The 22,030-nt window shown below is 44.5% G+C and overlaps 1 protein-coding gene across 1 annotated transcript in view; it reads right to left on the bottom strand.

Moving 5' to 3' along the window:
• Nucleotides 1-22,030, bottom strand: part of LOC130380365 (N-chimaerin-like) — an 81,043-nt gene that overhangs the window by 3,251 nt on the left and 55,762 nt on the right. The window contains exons 9-13 of the mRNA XM_056587541.1: nt 7,141-7,221; nt 6,028-6,112; nt 4,291-4,464; nt 2,924-3,001; nt 290-427 (exon numbers count right to left, since the gene is read on the bottom strand). Coding sequence (XP_056443516.1) covers nt 290-427; nt 2,924-3,001; nt 4,291-4,464; nt 6,028-6,112; nt 7,141-7,221 — 556 coding nt within the window. The remainder of the gene's footprint in view (nt 1-289; nt 428-2,923; nt 3,002-4,290; nt 4,465-6,027; nt 6,113-7,140; nt 7,222-22,030) is intronic.

Genomic DNA, 22,030 nt, shown 5'->3' with positions numbered 1-22,030 from the left:
GATGTGACTCCCTGTTGATATTTGCCTGTTTGTTGATGTTAGTTTACCTCTTGCATGTCAAATCTTATTGTGTCAAGTGTTTTAGACTACTGAGAAAAGTGCTGCGATTAAATATGAGTTATTTTATCAAAACTAGGCACACCTATACGCTGGGATCAAAGCAGCACCCTTCAGCTGGGAGCCACACACCCTTACACTGGACTGTCCTTCCACCGCCAATAAGAGGCCATAAATCACCTTTATTATCACACGCACACACACACACACACACACACACGCACGCACGTACTTGCGGCCTCCATGAAGTGTGGGTAGGCGTCGTAGGTGATGAGGGGGATGGGCAGCTCTCTGAAGTACAGCTTCAGTGCCCCCGTGATGATGTTGATGTCCTCATACACGTTGGTGGAGATGTCCGCCTTATCACCGTCTGAAGGGGGGGTTCATCGTTATGCTACGGCCACACCAAACGCGTTACTCGCGTTGGATAACGCGTGTAACGTGCCTAACTTGACGCTTGATCATTGTCTGTCACAAAAATGGTTCAACGCGCCGAAAGGTACGGCCACACCAACCGTGTTACTCGCGTTTGGGGCGTTGAAAATCGTAATTTTTGCATAGGGAACCATTGGTATAGGCGCGTAGACGCGTTACACGCGTTGAAGCGTCGCGTTAGGGGCGTTAGACACACGTAATTACGCACGTAAACGCAGTAACGCCCGGAGTTCAAAAAATTTAACTTTCAACGCTCCAACACTGACGCTTAGCCAATCAGCGTGGAGCTTGACCCGACGTCACTGGCAGAGAGTAGTGACGCTTGCACAGAAGCATACGGCCGACATCTTTCTTTATTCTGGGTGGAAATAGTAACATAGTTACGCCATTAAATGCCTTTATGGAAACATTTTTTGCGAGAAATGTGCATTTTACTTTCATAATGTTCGCTCGGTGAATGTGAAGGATGTTTGATAGTTATGACGAAGAGGGAACGCTCCGTTCACTTGCATGGACATGGACTCATCTAGCCGCGTTGAAAGCGTTGAACCATCACACAATGATCAAGCGTCAGGTTAGACGCGTTACTCGCGTTATCCAACGCGAGTAACGCGTTTGGTGTGGCCGTAGCGTCACTCGCGTTGGATAACGCGTGTAACGTGCCTAACTTGACGCTTGATCATTGTGTGTCACAAAAATGGTTCAACGCGCCTAACGCGCCTGTGGCTGCGCTGGATTTAGGAGTCCGAGTTAGGAAACCCAAACGCCGCCGTGTTTGGGTGCATGATAGAGTTTAGATCGGGTTAGGTTATATAATCTCGGATATAAATAACAATAATCGGGTTAAATAACTTCATATGGTGTGTCTGGTGTGTTTCCAGCATTCGTAGTGTTGATCGCCATGCCGTTATTCCGACGCCTCATAGTTCCGACGTCTCAATGGTGTGTGTGTGTGTGTGTGTGTGTGTGTGTGTGTGTGTGTGTGTGTGTGTGTGTGTGTGTGTGTTGAGAATTAGACCTACGCTCTCTGTCCATGGGGCTGAAACACTGTCCAAATGAAGTGAAGCGTTGTCACTTTGCTCTCCAATATTCATCGTGAACGTGATATTTATTTTGGAGGGAGAGTGAGAGAGAGCGAGAGAGAGCGAGAGCGCGAGCGAGGTATAAAACTCTTTATATGTAGGCCTATTCGGCATATTGAACCGTCGGCCTAATGCGCCTCCTTTTTGAAATGTCGGACAAACGGACCTTCGGACCAATGGGTTCCGTTTTCGGAACATTGAACCGTCGGCATAGTGGCATGTCGATCTAATGGGAAATGTTTCGGACCATTGAGACGTCGGATCAATGTGTTGTTGGAATTACGGGCAGGCCCCGATCAGCAGAGATAGTCTGCCAAGACGTTGAGGTTGCTTAGCAACCAGAGACGCTGTCCATGCAAGTGAATGGAGCGTTCCCTCTTCGTCATAACTATCACACCAAACATCCTTCACATTCACAGAGCGAAAATTCTGAAAGTAAAAGGTATATTTCTCGCAAAAAATTTGACATAAACGCTTGGGCGCGTTACTGCGTTTACGTGCGTAGTTACGTGTGTCTGTCGCGTCTAACGCCCCTAACGCGACGCTTCAACGCGTGTAACGCGTCTACGCGCCTATACCAATGGTTCCCTATGCAAAAATGCCGATTTTCAACGCCCCAAACGCGAGTAACGCGGTTGGTGTGGCCGTACCTTTAGATCTGAGCCCCGGGTCAGGATCCTACATACTCCTACCTGATTGCGTATGGCTGACCAACAAGGCTGAAAATGTATTCTGAAAAATGTTTGAGAATTGTAAGCATATTTTAAGCACAATCGCCAATCAATCATCCAACCAACCATCCAAACCAATAAGGTGCTATAAAAAAAAACACATTTGTCGCCCGTTCGTGTTGTCGCCCAAGTTTTGTCAGGCAACAAATCATAAACTGTCGCTGTGCAAGTTTTGTCAGGCGAATTTGCTGCGGTTCACCCCGGAATGCACTGCAGGGAACGGTTGGCCGGTTGAACGCTGATTGGCTGTTACGTTACGCAACTCACTCAGTGGCCACGCTGTTGAACGCTGATTAGCTGTCATCTCAAACGAATTTGTCGCGCTACAAATCCTCGTGAACGCGCTCGCCTGTGCAGGACAGTGCAGAAATTGTGGCACGACAAATCAAAACATTCGCCGGTTTTCTCTAGCGAATAATTCGCCCGATTCGCGTCTCTACGTTCACCTTGTATGGGATCGTGTCGCCCCTTCGTGTTTGGTGTGAACGCATCTTAAGTCTCTTCCTAATAGGCTGAAATTGGTGCCAATCAATACAACACTAAGACAAAGTCTAGGGAACTGGCCTCAAGCAAGCCAGAGGTCCTTGTTACCCCAGTAAATTGGGTAGGAAGAGGTACCTCTGTCGAAGGCCAGCTTGACGTCTTCGATGAGCTCGCTGAAGCCTGATATTCTGTACAGACCCTCGGACTGCAGGCCTGGGGAGGAAAGGGTTTGTCTGTAGTTAGGAACAGTGAGGAGCCGTCAGGGATTCTTCAATAGGGACAAGACTTTCCCTAAACACTCCACAACAATCTTTTTGTCTAGTTTGAAGACCCACATGAGCATCAATGAAATCGTATTCAGACAGCCGATTCATAAACTTTGTTGGACAAGTATAGAAGAGGTAGGTTCACGTCACATTGACAGGGAGAGAGACAGACAGATAGACGTCTGGAGCAAGTGAGCGAGAGAGAAGAAATAAATTAAAGCAGAATTTAATTACTGATGGAGAGGGAGATAAGAGAGAGGAAAAGGAGGTAGAGAGAGGATTACGGAGTGAAGGGTTGATGATAGGGGCGTGACGATACACTCAGCTCACGAGACGAGACGAGACACAATATTGGGTTCACGAGAACGAGACGAGACGAGATTTTAAGAAAACTACAATGACAAAATATATGACTGGACCAACAGACTTTTATTTAACCAAGTCGCGCATGCATTTTGAAATGTTTTATTATAACTCTGTACATGCATGAAATTGAAACTAAAACTAAAATTTATAAAAGTTAAATTAAAATAAATTAAATTAAATAATTCTCTTTTTTTCAACTATATTATGTGCAAAACCAAATCAAAGTACCCAAAATGTACTTTGATTAAATGTATTCGTTTTCGCGGTTATTCAGCCTCTTCTTCTCCTCCGGAAAAACACGACCGCATTGCATTGTGGTATACGAGAGTAACATGTAGGCTACATCGTATGTACACTCAAATTTTGGGAATTTTAAGTGCACTATATAGTGCATGAAATTAACCACTGAGAATTTGAACACCACTACAAAATGGCGAGCACCCTATATAGTACACTATATCCGTGATAGGGAACGATTTCGAACACAGCTTATGGCTGCTTTCGATGCTTCCCCTGCTTCTCCTCCTCTTCTTTTCCTTCTCCTTCTTTAGGTTCTGGCAGGCTAGATGTAGCAAAGGCGCATTACTGCCCCCACAGGCGACAAATAGACGTTTGGATAAATCACAAATCTCGCGAGACCGATTTTTAACGCGACGGGTAATATCGTCGAGTTTAATCTCGCGGCACGAGATTTCGTCACACCCCTAGTTGATGAGGAATCTCTCACTCACTCACTCACTCACTCACTCAAACCATGACAAGTACACAGGGGATCTGCGCTAACAAACTCACTACGCCACTGGCTTGTTCACTCTAACACGCAGGCTCCTAAAGTCCCTCGGCCATCTCCACGTCCCCCGCCCCCCTCACCTCGGGCCTCCAGCTCTTGGATGCACATGTCCACCACCATGGGCCTCTTGGCGTTGTGTGCCTTCACCAGGGTGGTGAGGTCACAGCTGTACACCTTCTTCACGTGCCGCAGGTCCGGCTGGCAGTCGTTGGGCACCACCTTGGAGCACTGCTTGTGGACGTTCAGACCACAGTCTGGGGGGAGAGACATTTAGGGTTTCATGTTTGATCCTTCTTTAAGAGCCTGTTATCAGCATTTCAGGTTTCGGATATCGGAATTCAAGCTGACAGGTGGTCATTGCGGTGATATTTTAACGTGGTATAATATTTAGTAAAGCGAAAAGCCAAACTACATCCCGCAGTACTGCTGCACGGGAGTCACTGGCTTCCGGTTCCGATCATTTGTCCGAGTTTGAAGGCAAATTCAGGATTCGAGTCAATTAAGCCTCAGACAGCTTCCATAGTATGAGAGTAGGCTTACAATCGTCAAAAAGCTAATAGTTGTTGTTCTGATGAAGTTCTGATGAAATTGCAAGGCAGGACTAGCGCTCTTCACCCAAGGAGAAAACCCACGGGCGCCACGACGGGTGAAGATTCCCCATCAAAGGAAATACCATCGCTCCCTGCTCTTCTCATGTTCATTCAAATACCAACCCGCTATTATTAGTAGGTAGAGACACTTTATCGTATTTCACATCTTTCTTTGTCTTCCTCCATTTTGTAGATGTTTGAGTGGTAGGTGTACTGATTGGACCACTTCGCTAGCTCACGCCTCCTATGAATCTCCCTGCCTGATGCCCAACACCCCACCATTTATAGCCATTAAGGGAAAGTACTAGATTCCAGTCTTTATTCACGGTCCAAATTGAGTATTTCGGTCTTGTACTGTGTTTCCACTGCAGGGTGCGGAATGGTTCGGTTCGCAAAGTTGCGGTAGGGGTTGCGTTTCCACCGCAAAAAGTGGGCGTGACCACTCCGTTGGGGTACTGAAAACGAGACGAGACGCCTGAAAGGGTACCGGAAAATTCTAGCTACACACCCCCTCCGTTGATTGGTCGACAGAATCGTCACTTCCGGGCAACGTGGGGATAAAAACAAGCAAACAGTAGCCTCGAGGTATTATTCTTTACAATGAAAATGTCGCGTAAAACGCTCGCTTGGTCGTTGTTTACCTAGCTGCCGCGGCGATCGACATCCGGCCTACCACAAAGGGTACTGTCGGCAGTGGAAACGCGACCTCGGAACTGAGCTGGGCTATACCGCCCCCTCCCTACCGCACCTTTGCGAACCAAACCGTTCCGCACCCTGCAGTGGAAAGTTTTATGTACGCGATCATAGGTTAATCCACTGGAAAACGATAATGAGGGAACTGAGCAAGGGGTGAGGCGTGGACAGGTTGTATCCTGGCTGGGTGCTTGTGTTTATCAGTACTTTGCTGTTAGGAGTCCTGAGCAGGATTTGGATGAGGGAAGCTGCTTTAGCTCCCTGGCCAGACTTAAAGAAGGAGGATAAGACGGAGAGAGAGAGGGATTAAATTTAAACTGCTGCTATGGTTGTATTTCAAAGTAAACATAGGGTAGACATGGTATTGATTTGGTGGCCATACATTGGTAGAATTTCACACATTACACAACATATGATATATCTATAACACAAGATGGCCGGACATACATTTAACGCTGGTGAAACCTCAGAGTTAAAGTAAAGTTGTATCTATTTTTTGGTGTTTGTTTGGGAGTTAGCCTGTGTGTGTGTTACCTGCACACTTGACTCCCTGAGCGATGAGACCCCACATGAAATTGGCGCAGTACTCACACCAGTGAGGACCCCTGAACGTGTGGACCTAAACAGAGAAGGGGGAAAAAAAAAAAAAAAAAGAGAGAGAGAGAGAGAGAGAGAGAGAGAGAGAGAGAGAGAGAGAGAGAGAGAGAGAGAGAGAGAGAGAGAGAGAGAGAGAGAGAGAGAGAGAGAGAGAGAGAGAGAGAGAGAGAGAGAGAGAGAGAGAGAGAGAGAGAGAGAGAGAGAGAGCGAGAGAGAGAGCGAGAGAGAGAGCGAGAGAGAGAGCGAGAGATAAGGGAGCGTGCGAGTGTGTGGGAGAAAAAGAACAGGAGAAGTGGGAGATGTGTGAAGGAGAGCAATAGTGCACATCTAATTTAATTAAATTATAATTAAGGGGCATCTGCATGCAGATCATATTAGCAGCAGCATGACTAACGCTGGAGACAACACCAAGATAATAGTCTACATTCTGAACAATGGATAAATACCTTCAACCCTACCTTCAACCCTTAAGGATTCTCTTATTTAAATCTAGATGATCAGTTTGATTTGAACAGCCTGTCATGCAAATATAAGCCTCTCGGGCTGCATTGTGTTCATATTGACACACACACACACACACACACACACACACACACACACACACACACACACACACACACACACACACACACACACACACACACACACACACACACACACACACACACACACACACACACACAGAGAGACAGAGACAGACAGAGAGAGATTTGGAGAAAGTGAAGTGGATACTCATAGAAATAGAGAAGGAGAGGAGGGCTACATACTGACAGAGAGAGAGAGAAACAAACATAGTGGGACAGATTCTGACAGAGACAGAGAGACTGACAAAGACCAACACAGACAGAGAGAGAAAGATAGAGACAGTGAGGGAGATAAAGACAGAGCCAGAGTCAGTGAGAGAGACAGACAGAGAGAGAGAGACAGTGAGTGAGTGAGTGAGTGAGTGAGTGAGTGAGTGAGTGAGTGAGTGAGTGAGTGAGTGAGTGAGTGAGTGTGTGAGTGACAAAGAGACCTAGAGAACGTGGATGGAGACCCCCCCTCTCTCACCTTGAAATTGTGGACCTTCTCGTATTTCGGAGCCACGAAGTCACTCTCCCTCAGGGTGGAGCGCCGCACCAGCGACGTGATCTGGGAAAGAGCAAACGTTCTGATTGGCTGCCAGAAGGCTGAAGCGGGAGACGCTGGCTTGTGTGGGATGGACCTCGAGCCGGACAGGTGCATGATGGGTACGGAGCCTTTGGCGTTGGAGAGAGAGAGAGCTGAGATCCTGCCTCCCTTTCCCCCCTTGGAGGATTTCTTTCCTCCCGTTTTTGTGCCGGTGTAAGACTCCCTGCTCGGCATTGTGGGACTTGTAGTTCGATGAACCAGTCTCAATTAACCACTCTTAAAGAAACACCTATGCTGAATTGTCTATTCAGTTCCGTACAGAACAGCAATCCGTATAATTAATATCCAGTTGGAGACCGCACCACAAAAGACTTTGCTCATCACGGTATATTTGTTTGAATAAAGAACCAAATCAACCCGTTATATAAGCAGGAGAACTAAACGATGGGAGTCTGTGTAATTCAGCACACCTGATAACAACAAGCATCACTGCCAAGCCATCGGAATAATCATGCGGTAGACCAATCACACTGGACGGAACCGTGACGAGCAGCCAATGAAATAAGAGCTCTGGCCAAAAATTGTGTTTACGGGGGCTGCTGTTTACAAATCCTAACCCCCCCCATTCCTCAGTGGAAACAAAGAATAGCAGGAAGACAAACTGTCAACTTCCAGCGCACATAAAACGAAAAAAAAAGAAAAAAGAAATGAAAGAGCAAAGAATAAAAAAAAACAAGAACAATAAATAGATAAATATAGCACAGGAAAAATGCTGAATGTGGTCCTTTCTGTTGTATTCCGTGAAAATGTCAGTGGTGTTGCAGCCAAGCGCTGCCGTCCCAGCCACTAGTGTCCCCGTCTCCTGGAGGTGACCGTCTCGCTGTGTGAGAGAGTGTACCCTGGACGCGTCGTTCTAAGCCCCTGTGAGATAATCCTCTTTCCCCCCACACACCAATCACAAGGCAGAACCAATTAGAGAGGGAGAGAGAGGAAAAGAGGTGTGAGAGAGAAGCAGGAGAGAGAGAAAAAAGAGCGAGATCACGCAAGAGAGGGACAGACAGCCAGAGAGTGAACGCGCACAGCAGGGAGCAGGCAAGAGAGAGAGCAGGGTAAAGAGAGATAGAGCTCATGAGAGAAAGAGAGAGAGAGGGGGGGGGGCTGGGCTATAGTGCAGCATTGGATAGATTACACAGGAGAGTAGCATGAACGGATCGGAGTGGATGAGGGCTTGTTTATAATAACAGTGTGTGTGTGTGTGTGTGTGTGTGTGTGTGTGTGTGTGTGTGTGTGTGTCTGTGTGTGTGTGTGTGTGTGTCTGTGAGACAGAGACAGAACGAGTCAGAGGAAAGGAGAGGCAACTGGACGGCGGTTTGGCTTAAACTCTCAAAATCGATTGTCAATTCACCTCCTCCTTTAAGTCTTTGTTTTGCAATCGTCCAGTCAGTCAGTCAGTCAGGTCTAGTCTAACGTTATCACCTTGTCCTCTCAATGAAGCACCTCTCTCTACCAATAACTTAAATGAAGGCAAATACAGCCACAAGAAATCTCTCTCCCTCTCTCCCTCCAGAGTGGAAGAATTAGAAGCATAGAATTGGGAAGGAAAAATTGTACAATCCTTAACATCTACACGGTTTCTAATGCCTCTAGCAAGACCAAAATAATAAAGACAAATAAACCACAGCAAATGACGAAAAGAGGCTGCTATTTTGAGACCCTTTTGTTCCCTTTGGATTCAGAGGGAAGTCGTTCCTAACGATCAGACCGCACAGACATCTTTGCCCTAGTTCTTATCTTTGGTCTGAAAAACAAGTGATGGGATGTGATAATTGTGTGCATGCATGTGTGTGTGGGAGAGCTTTTATTTTGGCGGGGATTGTCGAGAACAGCAGTGTTCAAATTGGTAACCAGCGGGAAACCTTTTATAAAAATAATCTGCCTTTTGTTTCAAACAATGATAAGAAAGTGTCTGGCTCTTAACCCCATTGCACAAGAAAACACTGAGTGGCAACGCACAGATCACAAAGTCTATGAATGACGGTTGGTGAAGGTTATATTTAAGACCACTTCCCCCAGAGCAGGGGTGCCCACACTTTTTCGTCCAGGTCAAAATGTTCTACCTACATTAAAAAAAACTAAACGTATATTTATTTAATATACCGAGTACATACTCTGATGACTTGCAATGAATGGAGTCAGCCAGGGTTGCATAGTCCGGACAGTAGCTGCTGGTAGCTAGTCTGAAGCAGGCTTCCAAATTACCCTCAGTCATGATGGAATGGTATTTGGATAAGTAGAGCCAAATAATGCAGCCAAGGAGGTAGCCCATTTCCTCATGTTGGGATACTTTTCCTTTGTGAGTAAGTTCCCAAACTGTCAATGAACTTATAGTCAATGTTCCCTCCAAACTGCGCCCTGCGCAATCGCACACCGCTCCCGCGTTCTCCACGCACAGCAAATCTATGCAGCGCATAAAATAGAATCCAACCTGAACTGTAAATAAAATAATCGCATAACAATTTTGCAATGCAACTCAGTGAGTGACAGGTGACAGTAAAACAATGACTAACACTGTGTCCAGCCAATGACATGATGCGGCTCACACGTATTTACTTACGCAGCCAATCAATGTCTTTAACAGCGCTTATGCGTACGTGCCTCTGTTTAGCAGGTTAGCGTATAGCTGACGGTGCGGCGGCGAAGTTAAAGGCCCACTATGCAACTTCGGGAATTTCTTCGCTGTTTTCTTGGTTTTGGCACGCACATTTCTCTACACAGCGCCCCCTACAGCTTCGTAGTAGATATTTTACAACACTGTCGTAACAACTCGTTGACGACCCTTCCCCATGCACTTCTACGCGAGCCATGTGCATTTGTTTTCAAAGAAGCCGGCGAATGCGTGGAGCCATGTCCGAAGTAAATGTTCATAAAGTGTAGGCAAGGTTATACATTTTTAAAATGGTGTATTTGTATTGCAATAAACATAAAGCCATCCTTTTTATAGTTGACGGGGAGAATTTATATCCTGGATTATAATTGTTTTACCTTAGGTTGAACAGAACAATCAGTGTGAGAGTGTTGGCCAACATAATAATCTAAATAAACAAGAACCTGGATTCGGGGATTCAGTCTGTATCTGGGGGACGAGACAGACGAACAGCAAAACACCAATGGAAACAAAGGTGTTTATATGGTTGCAACCAAGCAAGCTAGAGACATACAGGGCTCACAACAAAACGGTCGAGAAAACAATTTTTACAGGGCTCACAACAAAATGGTTGAGCAAACACATTTGTACAGAGACTATCAACATCAAGAATACCACGAGGACAAAGTTCACCCAAGGGTACTTTCAATTTCAAAAGCAACACGGCCAAGTCGGAGTCTGATTTGAAGTCTTCTTTTTCTTTCAGTTCACGCTATTCCTGAAAAGCTTGCCCAACGTTTACTCGTGTCTGGCCTCTCTGTCGGTCAGTCTCCCTTTTCTCTTCTTCTGTTCCTCCGACATTGGGTTTCTCTGTCTCTTTTTAGTCGGCTGATCTATGATGAATGTAACAATCCCTTAGTTACTTGTGTTTATATCGAGCCGGTTCCGTGTTTGGGGGTCTGTGCCGCAAAGCAATTCGTTACTTCACGAGACCCGAGACTCCCGCGAGAGTGGGCGGCCGGTCGCCGGCAGAAACATATTCATTTTCTCCGCCAAGATGCGCAAGGGGGAATTTAAACAACGACCAATCGAACAAAAATGTATAATGGAACCATCGCAATGACTCCTAGCCTGTTATATTAAGGTAAATCAAGCCAAAAAAGTTGCATAGTTCCCCTTTCACTCGTGTCTGATCTCTTTTCTGGTCCATTCTTCTTTTGTTCCACCGACAGTCGCCTCTTGGGTCCCTTATCAGTCGATTGATCCATGATGAATGCAACAATTGCCTCGCAACTGGCTGTTTATATCTAGCCGGTGCCATGTTTGGGTGTGTGTCTGTGCCGTAAAGCATTTTCGAAACTACAATCTGACTACATTTTCGAGGATACTTCCGCTGCGTCACATCCGGATTGGCTCGGTCCGAACAGATCAAGTTGCATATGCGCTTTTTCACTGGAGGCGACATGGGTAAATGACACACCCACCAATCGACCCAGAAATGGATGCAGAACCATCAGCATAACTCTCAACCTGCATACTTAATGTAATTTTGGCTAAAAAAGTTGCATAGTGGGCCTTTAAGCTAGCTTACCCCTTACTATGGCAAAACGAACGGGTAGTGGCACATCCGCTCACCAAGCCAAAGTCAAAAAGAAATGCAGTTCTTTAAAATGGAATGTCTGTTGGAGTATGTGCGAACAGAAGAACAAGAGGTGGAACTGGATGAGATGGTTTATTTTTCGAGCGAGAAAGGGCTGCGCTGCAAAACATGCTGCGAAGCCAAAGTAACAAGGGAGTTTTCGGAGGGAAAAATGTGGACTGAATGGAAGTTGGACTACCTCAAGCGTCACATTCAGCAGAAAAGTAATTTGAATGCTGTTGGAATTGTACGAAGACGCAAGATGGGAATGGGGATCGGTACATTATTGCAGGAGAGCACAAAAGATCGAGAGTAGAGGAACGAGCTGTCGCACAAAAAGAAATCCAACCCATCTCATCGACAACATTCTAGTCGCCATCAAAATGAATGCATCAATGCTGTCGGTACAACAAATCCATGATCACATGGCAAAGTATGTGAGTATACCAGAAGGATGGCGAAGCAAAAATTATGCCTTTGAATTTGTGAACTCCATCAATGAGATAGTGATAGATGAGAGGATCTGCAATGTTAAAAATGGACCCTGGCATACCCTGATAGTAGATGAGAGCACAGACATAAGAGTGCACAAAATGCTAGTCCTATATTGTAAATACAGGGAGAAGAATGACGTTAACTATAAAACTGTGTTCGGCGGCATCATCCATATGACAGCATGCACTGCTCACGATATTATGCAGGCAATCAATCAGTTTTACTCCAAGCATGGACTGGACTTGCAGAGAATGGTGAAGCTGACCTCTGATGGCGCCCCAGTAATGCTAGGAGTTAAAGCGGCAAATATCACACCTAACAGAACAACATTGCGTGGCCCATAGAGAGGACTTGGGCATTGATGATGCCTGGAAAGATGTGCCTTTGATGCGAGATGTGGAAACTCTTCTTAGAACTGTATATTCCATTTTTCTCTCGGTCCAGTGTGTAGAGGGGCAAAATGGAGGACCTAGCAAAGATTCTCGATGAGGATACACTTTCATTCAGGCCTCTGAGCGGAGTGCGATGGCTATCGCGGCACAAAGCTGTGAATGCTGTTCTGAGGAACTACACTGTGCTTGAAGAATACTGCAAGAGAGAATCCAGTGATAACAGAGATCCAGTGGCAATTTACTGCTACAAAAAGCTTTGAGATTCATAGTTCAAGGTTACTCTCACTGCTCTAGGAGATGTTTTGGGCGAGCTTGCACAACTCTGCCTTTCTTTTGAAAGACGCAACCTGACTGTGATGAAAGGTCACTGCTTTGCAAGAGCAAATATTGAGAAGTTGCGTTCCCAATACTTGAACGATGAGAAGGATGTTCAATGGAGTGACCATGTCAAAGAGGTGATGAGGACCTCATCGGCTGATGCCAGAAATACTGGTGAGATTACTCTTTTTATTCGTAAGCTCTGTAATCAGTTGGATGCTCGTTTTCCAGAGGATGAATTAAAGGAGTGGTCTGCATTTGACATTGAAGCATTGAGCTCAGACATCAGTTTTGAGTATGGATCAACAGACATTGCTACACGGGCAAGGTAGTAGGAGGCCATTCTCCATCACCCACATTCTATGGAGGCCATTAACAGTGAAAAGGCTGAATTCAAGTACATAGTGATGCAAAAACTGAAACAAGGGTCAATCAGCACATTCTCAGATATGGTGGCTCCAGCACTTAGATGTGAGGAGCTAAAGGAGATCTCACAGCTTGTGGATATTTGTGCCACATTTCAATCATCCAGTGCGGATTGTGAGAGAGGCTTTAGTTTGATGGATCATAGCAAAACAGCATCCAGAAATCGTCTTGAAGTGGCACATTTGGACCAGCTAGAAACAGACGGGGCCATCAACCTTGACAAAGTCTACAATCACTGGAGAAGTGACAGGGCAGATGGGAAAAATAAGGTGATATTTAAGTCCCCGATCAGATTTGTGCTTATTTTAGTGTCATTTATTACAATTTTTTTATTTGTGGATATTAATCATCAAATGCTGTCACTAGATTCAGATTACCGGTAGTAGAAATTCAAAAGAAAAGCTGTAATTATTATATATACAAACAAAGAGTTACAGGAATTTACACTATCACATGCTTGTGCTACAGCACACACCTCATTGAGAAAAATGTGAATGTTTTAACGTGAACAAAATTTGATCTCTGAAAGGTGTACATTCAACACTCAATTCTTGCAGAGCAGGACCCTCAGCCTGACATACAACATACTACACAGCTCATGAAAAACACAATTTTTGTCTTTTTCAGTCGAAGTGTGCCAAATCACTTATATTAAAAGTAGTGCTGTCAAGCTATTAAAATATTTAATCGTGATTAATCGCATTAATGCCATAGTTCAGGGGTTTTCAAAGTGTGAGAGTGAGCCCCCCCTCAGAGAAAAAAATTCAGCTGAGCCCCCCGCCCCCCCAATTATTTTTTTCTGAATACTTGTGTTTTGAAAGCTATCTTAATTATTTTACACATTTTAAACATCTCTGATCATAATTTTAAAACATTTGAAACATATTTTTTAAACATTTGAAACATATTTTTAAACATATTTTTTAAACATTTTAAACATATTTCTGAAACATTACAATATCTTTGTGCGTTTTTAAACACATTTCTTGACACAATTTAACAACTTTATCTAAGCATGTTTTAGCTTAACCTTTTTTAAATACATTTGAACATCTTAATCTGTGTAAACTGCCAGTTTACACAGTTCATTCAGGGTCCCCGACTCTGATTCGACTTTTCTGAGTCGAATCAGATCTGCCTTTTCAGTCCAGAGATTCGACTATTCAGCGGGGTTTGTTTACCGGCGTTGCTATGGTGACCTCAATTATTATAAGCAACTGAAAACGATGCCGGTTTGAAACTAAAACTGTTATTCTGAAAAAAGTATGAATGCTATCAAAGTTCCGTTTAGATAGTATTGAAGATACAAGTGTGTAGATTTGTTTAATGGTTTGAGCGATGGTAAACGGTTGAAAAATTAATGAGTTACGATGTCTAGAAGTAGGTGTATCAGAATGGGCTGACGTCTTCAATGAAAACAGCTGAAAACGAAGCGGTATGAAACTAAAACTGTGATTCTGAAGACATGTTAAATGATATCGAAATTCTGTTTAGATATTATTGAAGATACAAGTGTGTAGATTTGTTAAATGGTTTGCACGAAGATAAAACGGTTGAAAATTGATTTAGTAATGTTACTTTTACAGTTGAAGTACGACTGATGATTTGAAACATCGACTTTCAGTTTTTTTTTCACATCGCGCCCCCCCTGAAGAACTCTGGCGCCCCCCAGGGGGGGTGCGCCCTGAAAACCACTGCCATAGTTAACTCATGATTAATCGCGATTAATCGCAATTCTTTTTTCTATGCTAAATATCCCTTGATTTCTTTGTCCCATTAATTTTTCTCATTTGAATGCTCTTATCAACATGGAGAAGTACATCGGCTTGCCTTGTGCAAATGTTTTTTTTATTGATAACAACATTAGCATATACTGATCAAAACAGGACAAAAAAAAAAAAGGCTATAGTGCAATTGAACGATGAACCAACAAAGATACTGCCTTGAACATAGCAGTCAGGCTACTGCTTCTTTGTTTTGAGCCAAAGAAAAAAAAATAAAACATTTTTTTTTCTAATAAAAGTTTTGCGTTAATCGCGCGATAAAAAAATTGACGCCGTTAAAATTGGTTTGCGTTAACGCCGTTAATAACGCGTTTAACTGACAGCTCTAATTAAAAGTAATCTAACGGAAATTTGATTATTATTTGATTATTTGAATAAGCCCTGTAACTTATGATCTCAGGTTTTTGTGTGTTAATTTTATCCCTCCTTGTCTGTCTGTTCTGTCTGCTGGTGGTGGTTTTCCTGCTCTAGCTGGAGTCCCAGTGTGCAGCAGTTCTCTCTGTGCACCTGCACCATCACAGCCTCAGCCTAGAGATGGAGTTCCTCTGAACAGCTGCCGAGTAAAATTCAGGCAGAGAAGAGGTCTAAAGTGGACCTACTTTACTGTGTATCTTTTTACTTTATACTACAGAACAAGATTTGTCTTTTTCATTGTAAGTGGGCCAAATCACTTATATTAAAAGTAATTTAACGGAAATGACTGCTGTAATTTGATTATTTTAATAAGCCATGTAACTTGTTATGATCTTAGGTTTTGGAAAGGTGTGATACTGGTGTTGCCACAGTGTGCACGTCTGATGTTGCTCACAGTGGTTCAAGTCATTCTCTGGGAGTTTATGTGTATGCTCAGACACATGAAAAATAGGGGGAACATTGCTTGCTCAATATCAGCTTGTACTGTCAAAATCTCATCTTCCACTACAGACGAGTTCAGGTGTAGTAGTGATGCAAATCCAAAAATTCTAGCACATAAATGTAGCGATTGGCTCGACTAAAGAAAAGAAACCATTTGGCAAAGCCTTGCAGATCATTTTCGTAAATGCCATAGCGAGGATGCATACAAATATCTGGAATGTCCTGCGATCTATCCGCACTACCTTTGCGATCGACCGGTCGATCCCGGTTGACGCAGTGGGCGCCCTTGCACCAGAGGGTGGGCATGGAGGTCAAGAAGAAGGAGGGGAGGGATCTGTCGAGTAGTTAACATGCCTCCAGAAGTGCTGGTGGCTGAGCGGGTAGAAGAAGTCCACCCCACGACAACGTTTGGATACCCGGTGGTGCCCTCCGGTCATGTTAAACCAACTTGTTGTCTAGACTGGTGTCTGGGACTGAAAGAACAAAGACTGCTAAATGTTGGTCACAGCCTGCGACCTGAATGTCTTCTGCCATCGCATGGTGTTCAGGAAGTTATCCAAATGTTGTCCACAGACAACAACCACTGCAAGAGGAAGTCACCCTGCGCTGAACGGTTCCCTCACGGACTGGAAACAGTGGACCGCTGGGAGGTAATTAATACTCACTCTAAAGTGGGGGTACTAAAAAAATAACTGGTTATGAAGAACTGGTTAGGAAAACGCAAATGATGCTCTCCCAGGACTGACGCTATGTGAAGGATGCCTTCGTCGTACCTTCACCAAATTCCTCTCAGCGAGCAGAGGTCTCATACTGTCACCCACCTTGCTTTACAATAACAGTCCATACTTAGGGGGTGATATCATACTTAAGGGGTGATATCATGCTTTTTCGACTTTTCCCTTTGCTTTAGGCTGTTATATGATGCACTGTATGTATACATGTTCTACGTCTGCTAAGCTAGAAAAAACTCAGTCCGAGCCAGGGGAAATATTCACGGCACATATGCACTTAAACTTTAATTACGTAATAGTGTGACGTCAGATGTCAGGCAGTGGGCGGTGCTGAAGTGCAGAAGCCCTGCCTCCCGGCTACCCGCAATGTTTACGACTTCTCGGGGTGATGGATTTGCTGACACACACGCAAAGCGTTCGACCAAGCACAACAAAGCGGGCGTGCTGACCAATAACAGCAGAATGGGCTACTCGGGAGGGGGGCCTTAAAGTGAAGTGATACGAAATGTTTTAAAGACGCTAAAATTGGTTTTGCAGAAATTAACAGTGAGAATAAGGGGTATTTCTAACATACAGACATGTAACCCTACTCTAGTGTGACTCCCAAATGCAATTATTAACCTTAAAAGAGCATTATATGGGATCTTTAAAGAGCACCTATTATGCTTTTTCGACTTTTATGACCTATAAACGTTGTTATAATGATTTATAGTCATGTTTAACCATATTAAATTGTCAAATAATGACGTACATGCATTTAGACGAATTCCCTGCTGACCGTCTGGGGTGGCTGTGCAGAGCGCTAAACACTACGATCACCGGTTGCGATTCACTTTTCCAGGATTTATCTACATAGAACAACCCAGATTTTCCATGTGTGGTAATGCTGCAACATGCTCTTCCGTAAGGTAATGTCGTGGAAATATCAATCATAACTATAAATGTATAATCACATACAAATACATTTAACCTTGTTTATATAATTATTACATTAGAAGAAACTGTATACATTCTCCCTGTAACTTAAAACAAATCCCTTCCTCTCTTAACTGAGAGAGGTTAAGTTAATTTGTATTCAAGTTCCCACTGGAGCCAGTAAGTCTGGTTCTGTGACGAGGCCAATCGACTGACTTCTTTGTTGTGTAAACTGCTTACAGCCATGTCTTACAGACCTGCAGACATGTCCAATATCCACCCATTGTATTACAAATTGACTTGGCCTAAGGTCACTCCCACTCCCTTCCCACAATGAAAACGTTCCCTATAAGAATCTTGTGAATCTATTGTCTCGTCGAATGTGTTCTTGGTAACTTTTGTATCCAGTACCTTCCCATGATCATGCCTTAAGATTAAATCAAATATTTCGCTGTCCGACGTGTCCGTGAGAGAACTTTCTCTTCATCAGGTAACCAATCACAACGGAGTGGGGTTGGCAGGAGGGGGGCGAGGGAGCGGAGAAGGACAAAGCCGAGTGTTGACAGAGAATGCTGAAAGCGCCCAGATGAGAGGAAGTTTCCCGAAAATCTACATAGTTTTTTGTGCTGTGATTTGTGTCATGTTGCTCATTAATAAGAAATTAAGACCAGAAAAGTAGTATAATAGGAGATCTTGAAAGTATATGTAGAGGAGTTACATTCATGGCGAGAGCTAGCAAATATTATCAGCCCACGACATAAAGTCTCAATTATTACCATGGCAACAGTCCACACACACACATACAGTCCACACAGTCCACCACACACACACACACACACACACACACACACACACACACACACACACACACACACACACACACACACACACACACACACACACACACACACACACACACACACACACACACACACTATGGATTTAGTGGATGTATGCGCCTTACGTCAAGGGCACTGACCCTGTAGACCTCCTCGATCACCCCCCTTCCCCCGACCTCGTCCCCCCATCCGCGGGCTCCAGGGCGGGGCTCCCCTCAGCTCAATGTCAAAGACGCACTGCAGAGTCTGCAGAAACCCGGCGCCCCCCCCTCCTATTAGCAAATCACCCGACGTACGCAGAAGGCCTCCGCCCAATACAAGTCAACCTGTGGCGGTGTCACGTTAAAATTGTCATCAGTTGTTAACAACTTGACAACTGATTTGATTGGGTTGTCCATTGCCGGGCAGGTTTCAAAAAACATTCGGCTCATGTTTCCAAAGACAAAATAACATAATACAGATAACAGATCGCTAGATAACACTTGTTTTTACTTTATATTTGTATTGTTTAATCGAATTTAGCTAGTAAACTGAGTGTTTAAAGCAGGTTTCAAAAACCATTCGCGCTTATGTTGCTGAACACCAAATAACATAATACAGATAACGGATCGCTAGATAACACTTGTTTTTACTTAATATTTGTATTGTATTGAATTGTTTAATCGAATTTAGCTAGTAAACTGAGTGTTTAAAGCAGGTTTCAAAAACCTGTCTTGTCACGCTCAATGAAGGAGTGCAATGAACGAGCCTGAAAGTTCGCGAATGTTCAAGAACCTTCCTACGTCATTCGACGCCTGTTGCCAGGCAGGTTTGGAATTTGTCAACAACTGATGACGTAGGCCGGTAAGATTTTCGCCCCCGGTACAATTTTAACGTGACAGCGGAACAATGCTGACACACACACACACACACACACACACACACACACACACACACACACACACACACACACACACACACACACACACACACACACACACACACACACACACACACACACATTTAATTCTTTATTTGAATCCACCAATCACATTACAAGAGACAAGATTCAAATATTTCAGAGATAAGATAAGTCATTGTTCAAGGGTACAAAAAACATCTCCTGCGCCACACTGCCAGGCTGCCTATCACTGCTGATATGGAGCAGAACTTTGCTAATTGTTTAGATTTTCTGCTGGAGAGCCCGGCCAGCCTTAACCCACTGAAAACACGGTTGTGGACATGCCCCAAGCTTCCAAAAATAAACACTATTAGCTTGCATTGGTAGCCTAGGTCCCTTAGAATTTCCAGAATGGGCTGGTATTTAAGGATTTTAACGTTGAAAGCCATTTCCATGTACAGATCAAATACACAGCCTATCTCAAGTAAGAGCACTTCCCTTCTGTCTCTGTTTAAAAACACAACATCAGGGGTATTTGGGATGTTACAAAACAAATCAATAGAGCTGTTAAACCATTCCGGCATGATGCGTGAATGTTTGTACAAGGTCACATTTTCTAGAGATACTTCCTTAACATTACTGGAAATTAGATCGACAAGTCGGTCATGGCGTGCAATATACAGTCCTTTGTACATAGTACAGCCATTCACAACATGGGCAACTGATTCAAGTTGATGGCCAGAGTGCATTATACAGTGTGGATGGTGGTGTGCAGGATACCATAATGCCAGATTGTATTTGGTAGGTAGCACCTGCAGCCTAGCTTTGGCAGTGAAACAGAGGATGTCCTCCCCAACAGCAGCATTTTTGTACATGGAGTGGGAAGCAGAGTGGTCGGCAAAGTCTAGGCATGCTAGCTTTCCCTGCATTCTAAGTCCAGTCCAGTGTTGTTTGGTCTCTGTTTGTTTTATGTTGAGAAGGAATCTCCTTGCTGTAGTGTTCTGTAGTATGTGTTGTGCCTCGTTGTGATATACAGTTGCCTCTGCGGTTACAGAAGGGTCGGTGACAACTGCATCAGATGCCTGTGGTGCTGTGTGTGAGTTGTGTTGTGTCCATTCCAGTTTGACTGACATTCTGTTGCACAGATCATTTCGGTCCGGCCAGTCCGACCGAACTCCAAAGCCTGCAGCTTGTGTGTCCAGTTTCCCGCTGCTTTTCCTCCCAAAGCCTAAGAAGCTGTCCTGGCCTGCTTTGGCCAGAGGGACCTTCCTCTTCCTGAGGTCCAGCATGAGGGAAGCTCTGGCAAGCTCTCTGACAGTAGCGTCATCATTGTTGAGCATGCTGAGGAGGTGTGTCAGCCTGGTAGCAGTGTATATCCATTCCACGTTTGGGACACCCAGCCCCCCCTCTTTACGTGAGAGGAAGATGAGGTCCCGGGTAGAGTGTGAGTTTAGCCCTAGCCATTTTCGGACAGCCTGGACTGTTTTATTGTTCATGTCTTGTAAGACATTTTGCAGGATGTGAACGTTTGCAAAGAGGTGTTGAACCTTTGCAAGGGCCACCTCTCTGATAGCGTCCAGTTTCATGACTACAGGGAGTGGGGAGGAATCAATTAGATCGATTCTGTTCTTATAGGCACTACATAGCTCCTGTGCCTGCTCCCCCCACTCACCCGCAATGTTGATGTTATGGCCAAGATAGGTGTATGACTCGTGGCGTGAGTAGACCCTGATAGGCTGCCCCATTATTGTGAAGGAGGGCGGTTTGTCAGATTTGGCTTTATACCAGCGGTTGCCACCACTGCGTCGCTCATAAAGAGCTGCACACTTGGTGTGCTTCACCTCCAGCTTTGACCAGTGAAGAAATTCATCTGTTCTGGCCAGCATGTTATGTATGACACTCTCGTCTCTGGAGGACACCTCGACATCATCAGCGTAACCCTGAACAAGGTTTGGGGATCTGATATCAGGTGGTGCACACTGAACGAGCCACTTGAGCCACTGGTTAATGGCAAGGATGAAGTTCACCGCACTCCAAGGGCAGCCTGTTTTAATTCCAACCTGGAGCGGAATGGGCTCTGTGAGTTGGTGTCCACAGATTACCTGCAGAAAAGATCCCTTATATACATCCGTTATGAGGTCTGCAAAGGGCTGAGGTAGATGGATCTCCTTCAGTGCATTCAGCATAATTTTGTGGGATAGTGTTCCAAAGGCATCTCTAAAATCTAGGAATACAGTAAAAAGTTTAGATGATTCATGTTTAAAATCATCGACTCCAGTTTTAAGGCAGAACACATGCTCATTCATACCCTGTCTGGCTATGTAAGCTTTTTGTTTGGGTGAGAGGATGCCTGTGTCCACAAGCCATGGGAGGATGCGGCCAAGCAGACATTTCATAAAGATTTTGTAGACAGTGGGAAGGAGAGAGATGTCTCTCCATGTGGATGGGTCGCTTGGAATATTGTCTTTCTTAGGTATTCTATGGATGAGGGCCCCCTTCCATGATCCTGGCACCTTTCCATTAATCAAACAGGTGTTAAATAAATATGTTAGTATTTGGGTGGACTGGGGTTTTCTGGCTTTGATGGTCTCATATGTCACCCCATCGTATCCACTGGCACTGTTATTGGGCAGGTGGGAAATAACTTTATCTACTTCTTCAAAAGTGAATTTAGCAGTGGATGGATAATAATCCGGGATAACCGTCTCCAAGCTTGTGGACCAAGGGGGCGGGGTCAGCGTTTGTATCGGGGGTGATTGACATTTGGCCATATAGTACTTATAAACGTCAGTCGTATTATTGACGGTTGGCGGGGGGGAGGGAAACATGCTATTATTTTCAATTATGTCAATAGCTTTGGACCTGCGGTGCTGCCATAGGTATGACAGTTTGTCTCTGCTGACTCTCCTTTG

Source organism: Gadus chalcogrammus, chromosome 4 (assembly GCF_026213295.1).
Source record: "Gadus chalcogrammus isolate NIFS_2021 chromosome 4, NIFS_Gcha_1.0, whole genome shotgun sequence".
NCBI classification, from domain to species: Eukaryota; Metazoa; Chordata; class Actinopteri; order Gadiformes; family Gadidae; genus Gadus; species Gadus chalcogrammus.
This window is presented reverse-complemented; position numbering and strand designations above follow the sequence as displayed.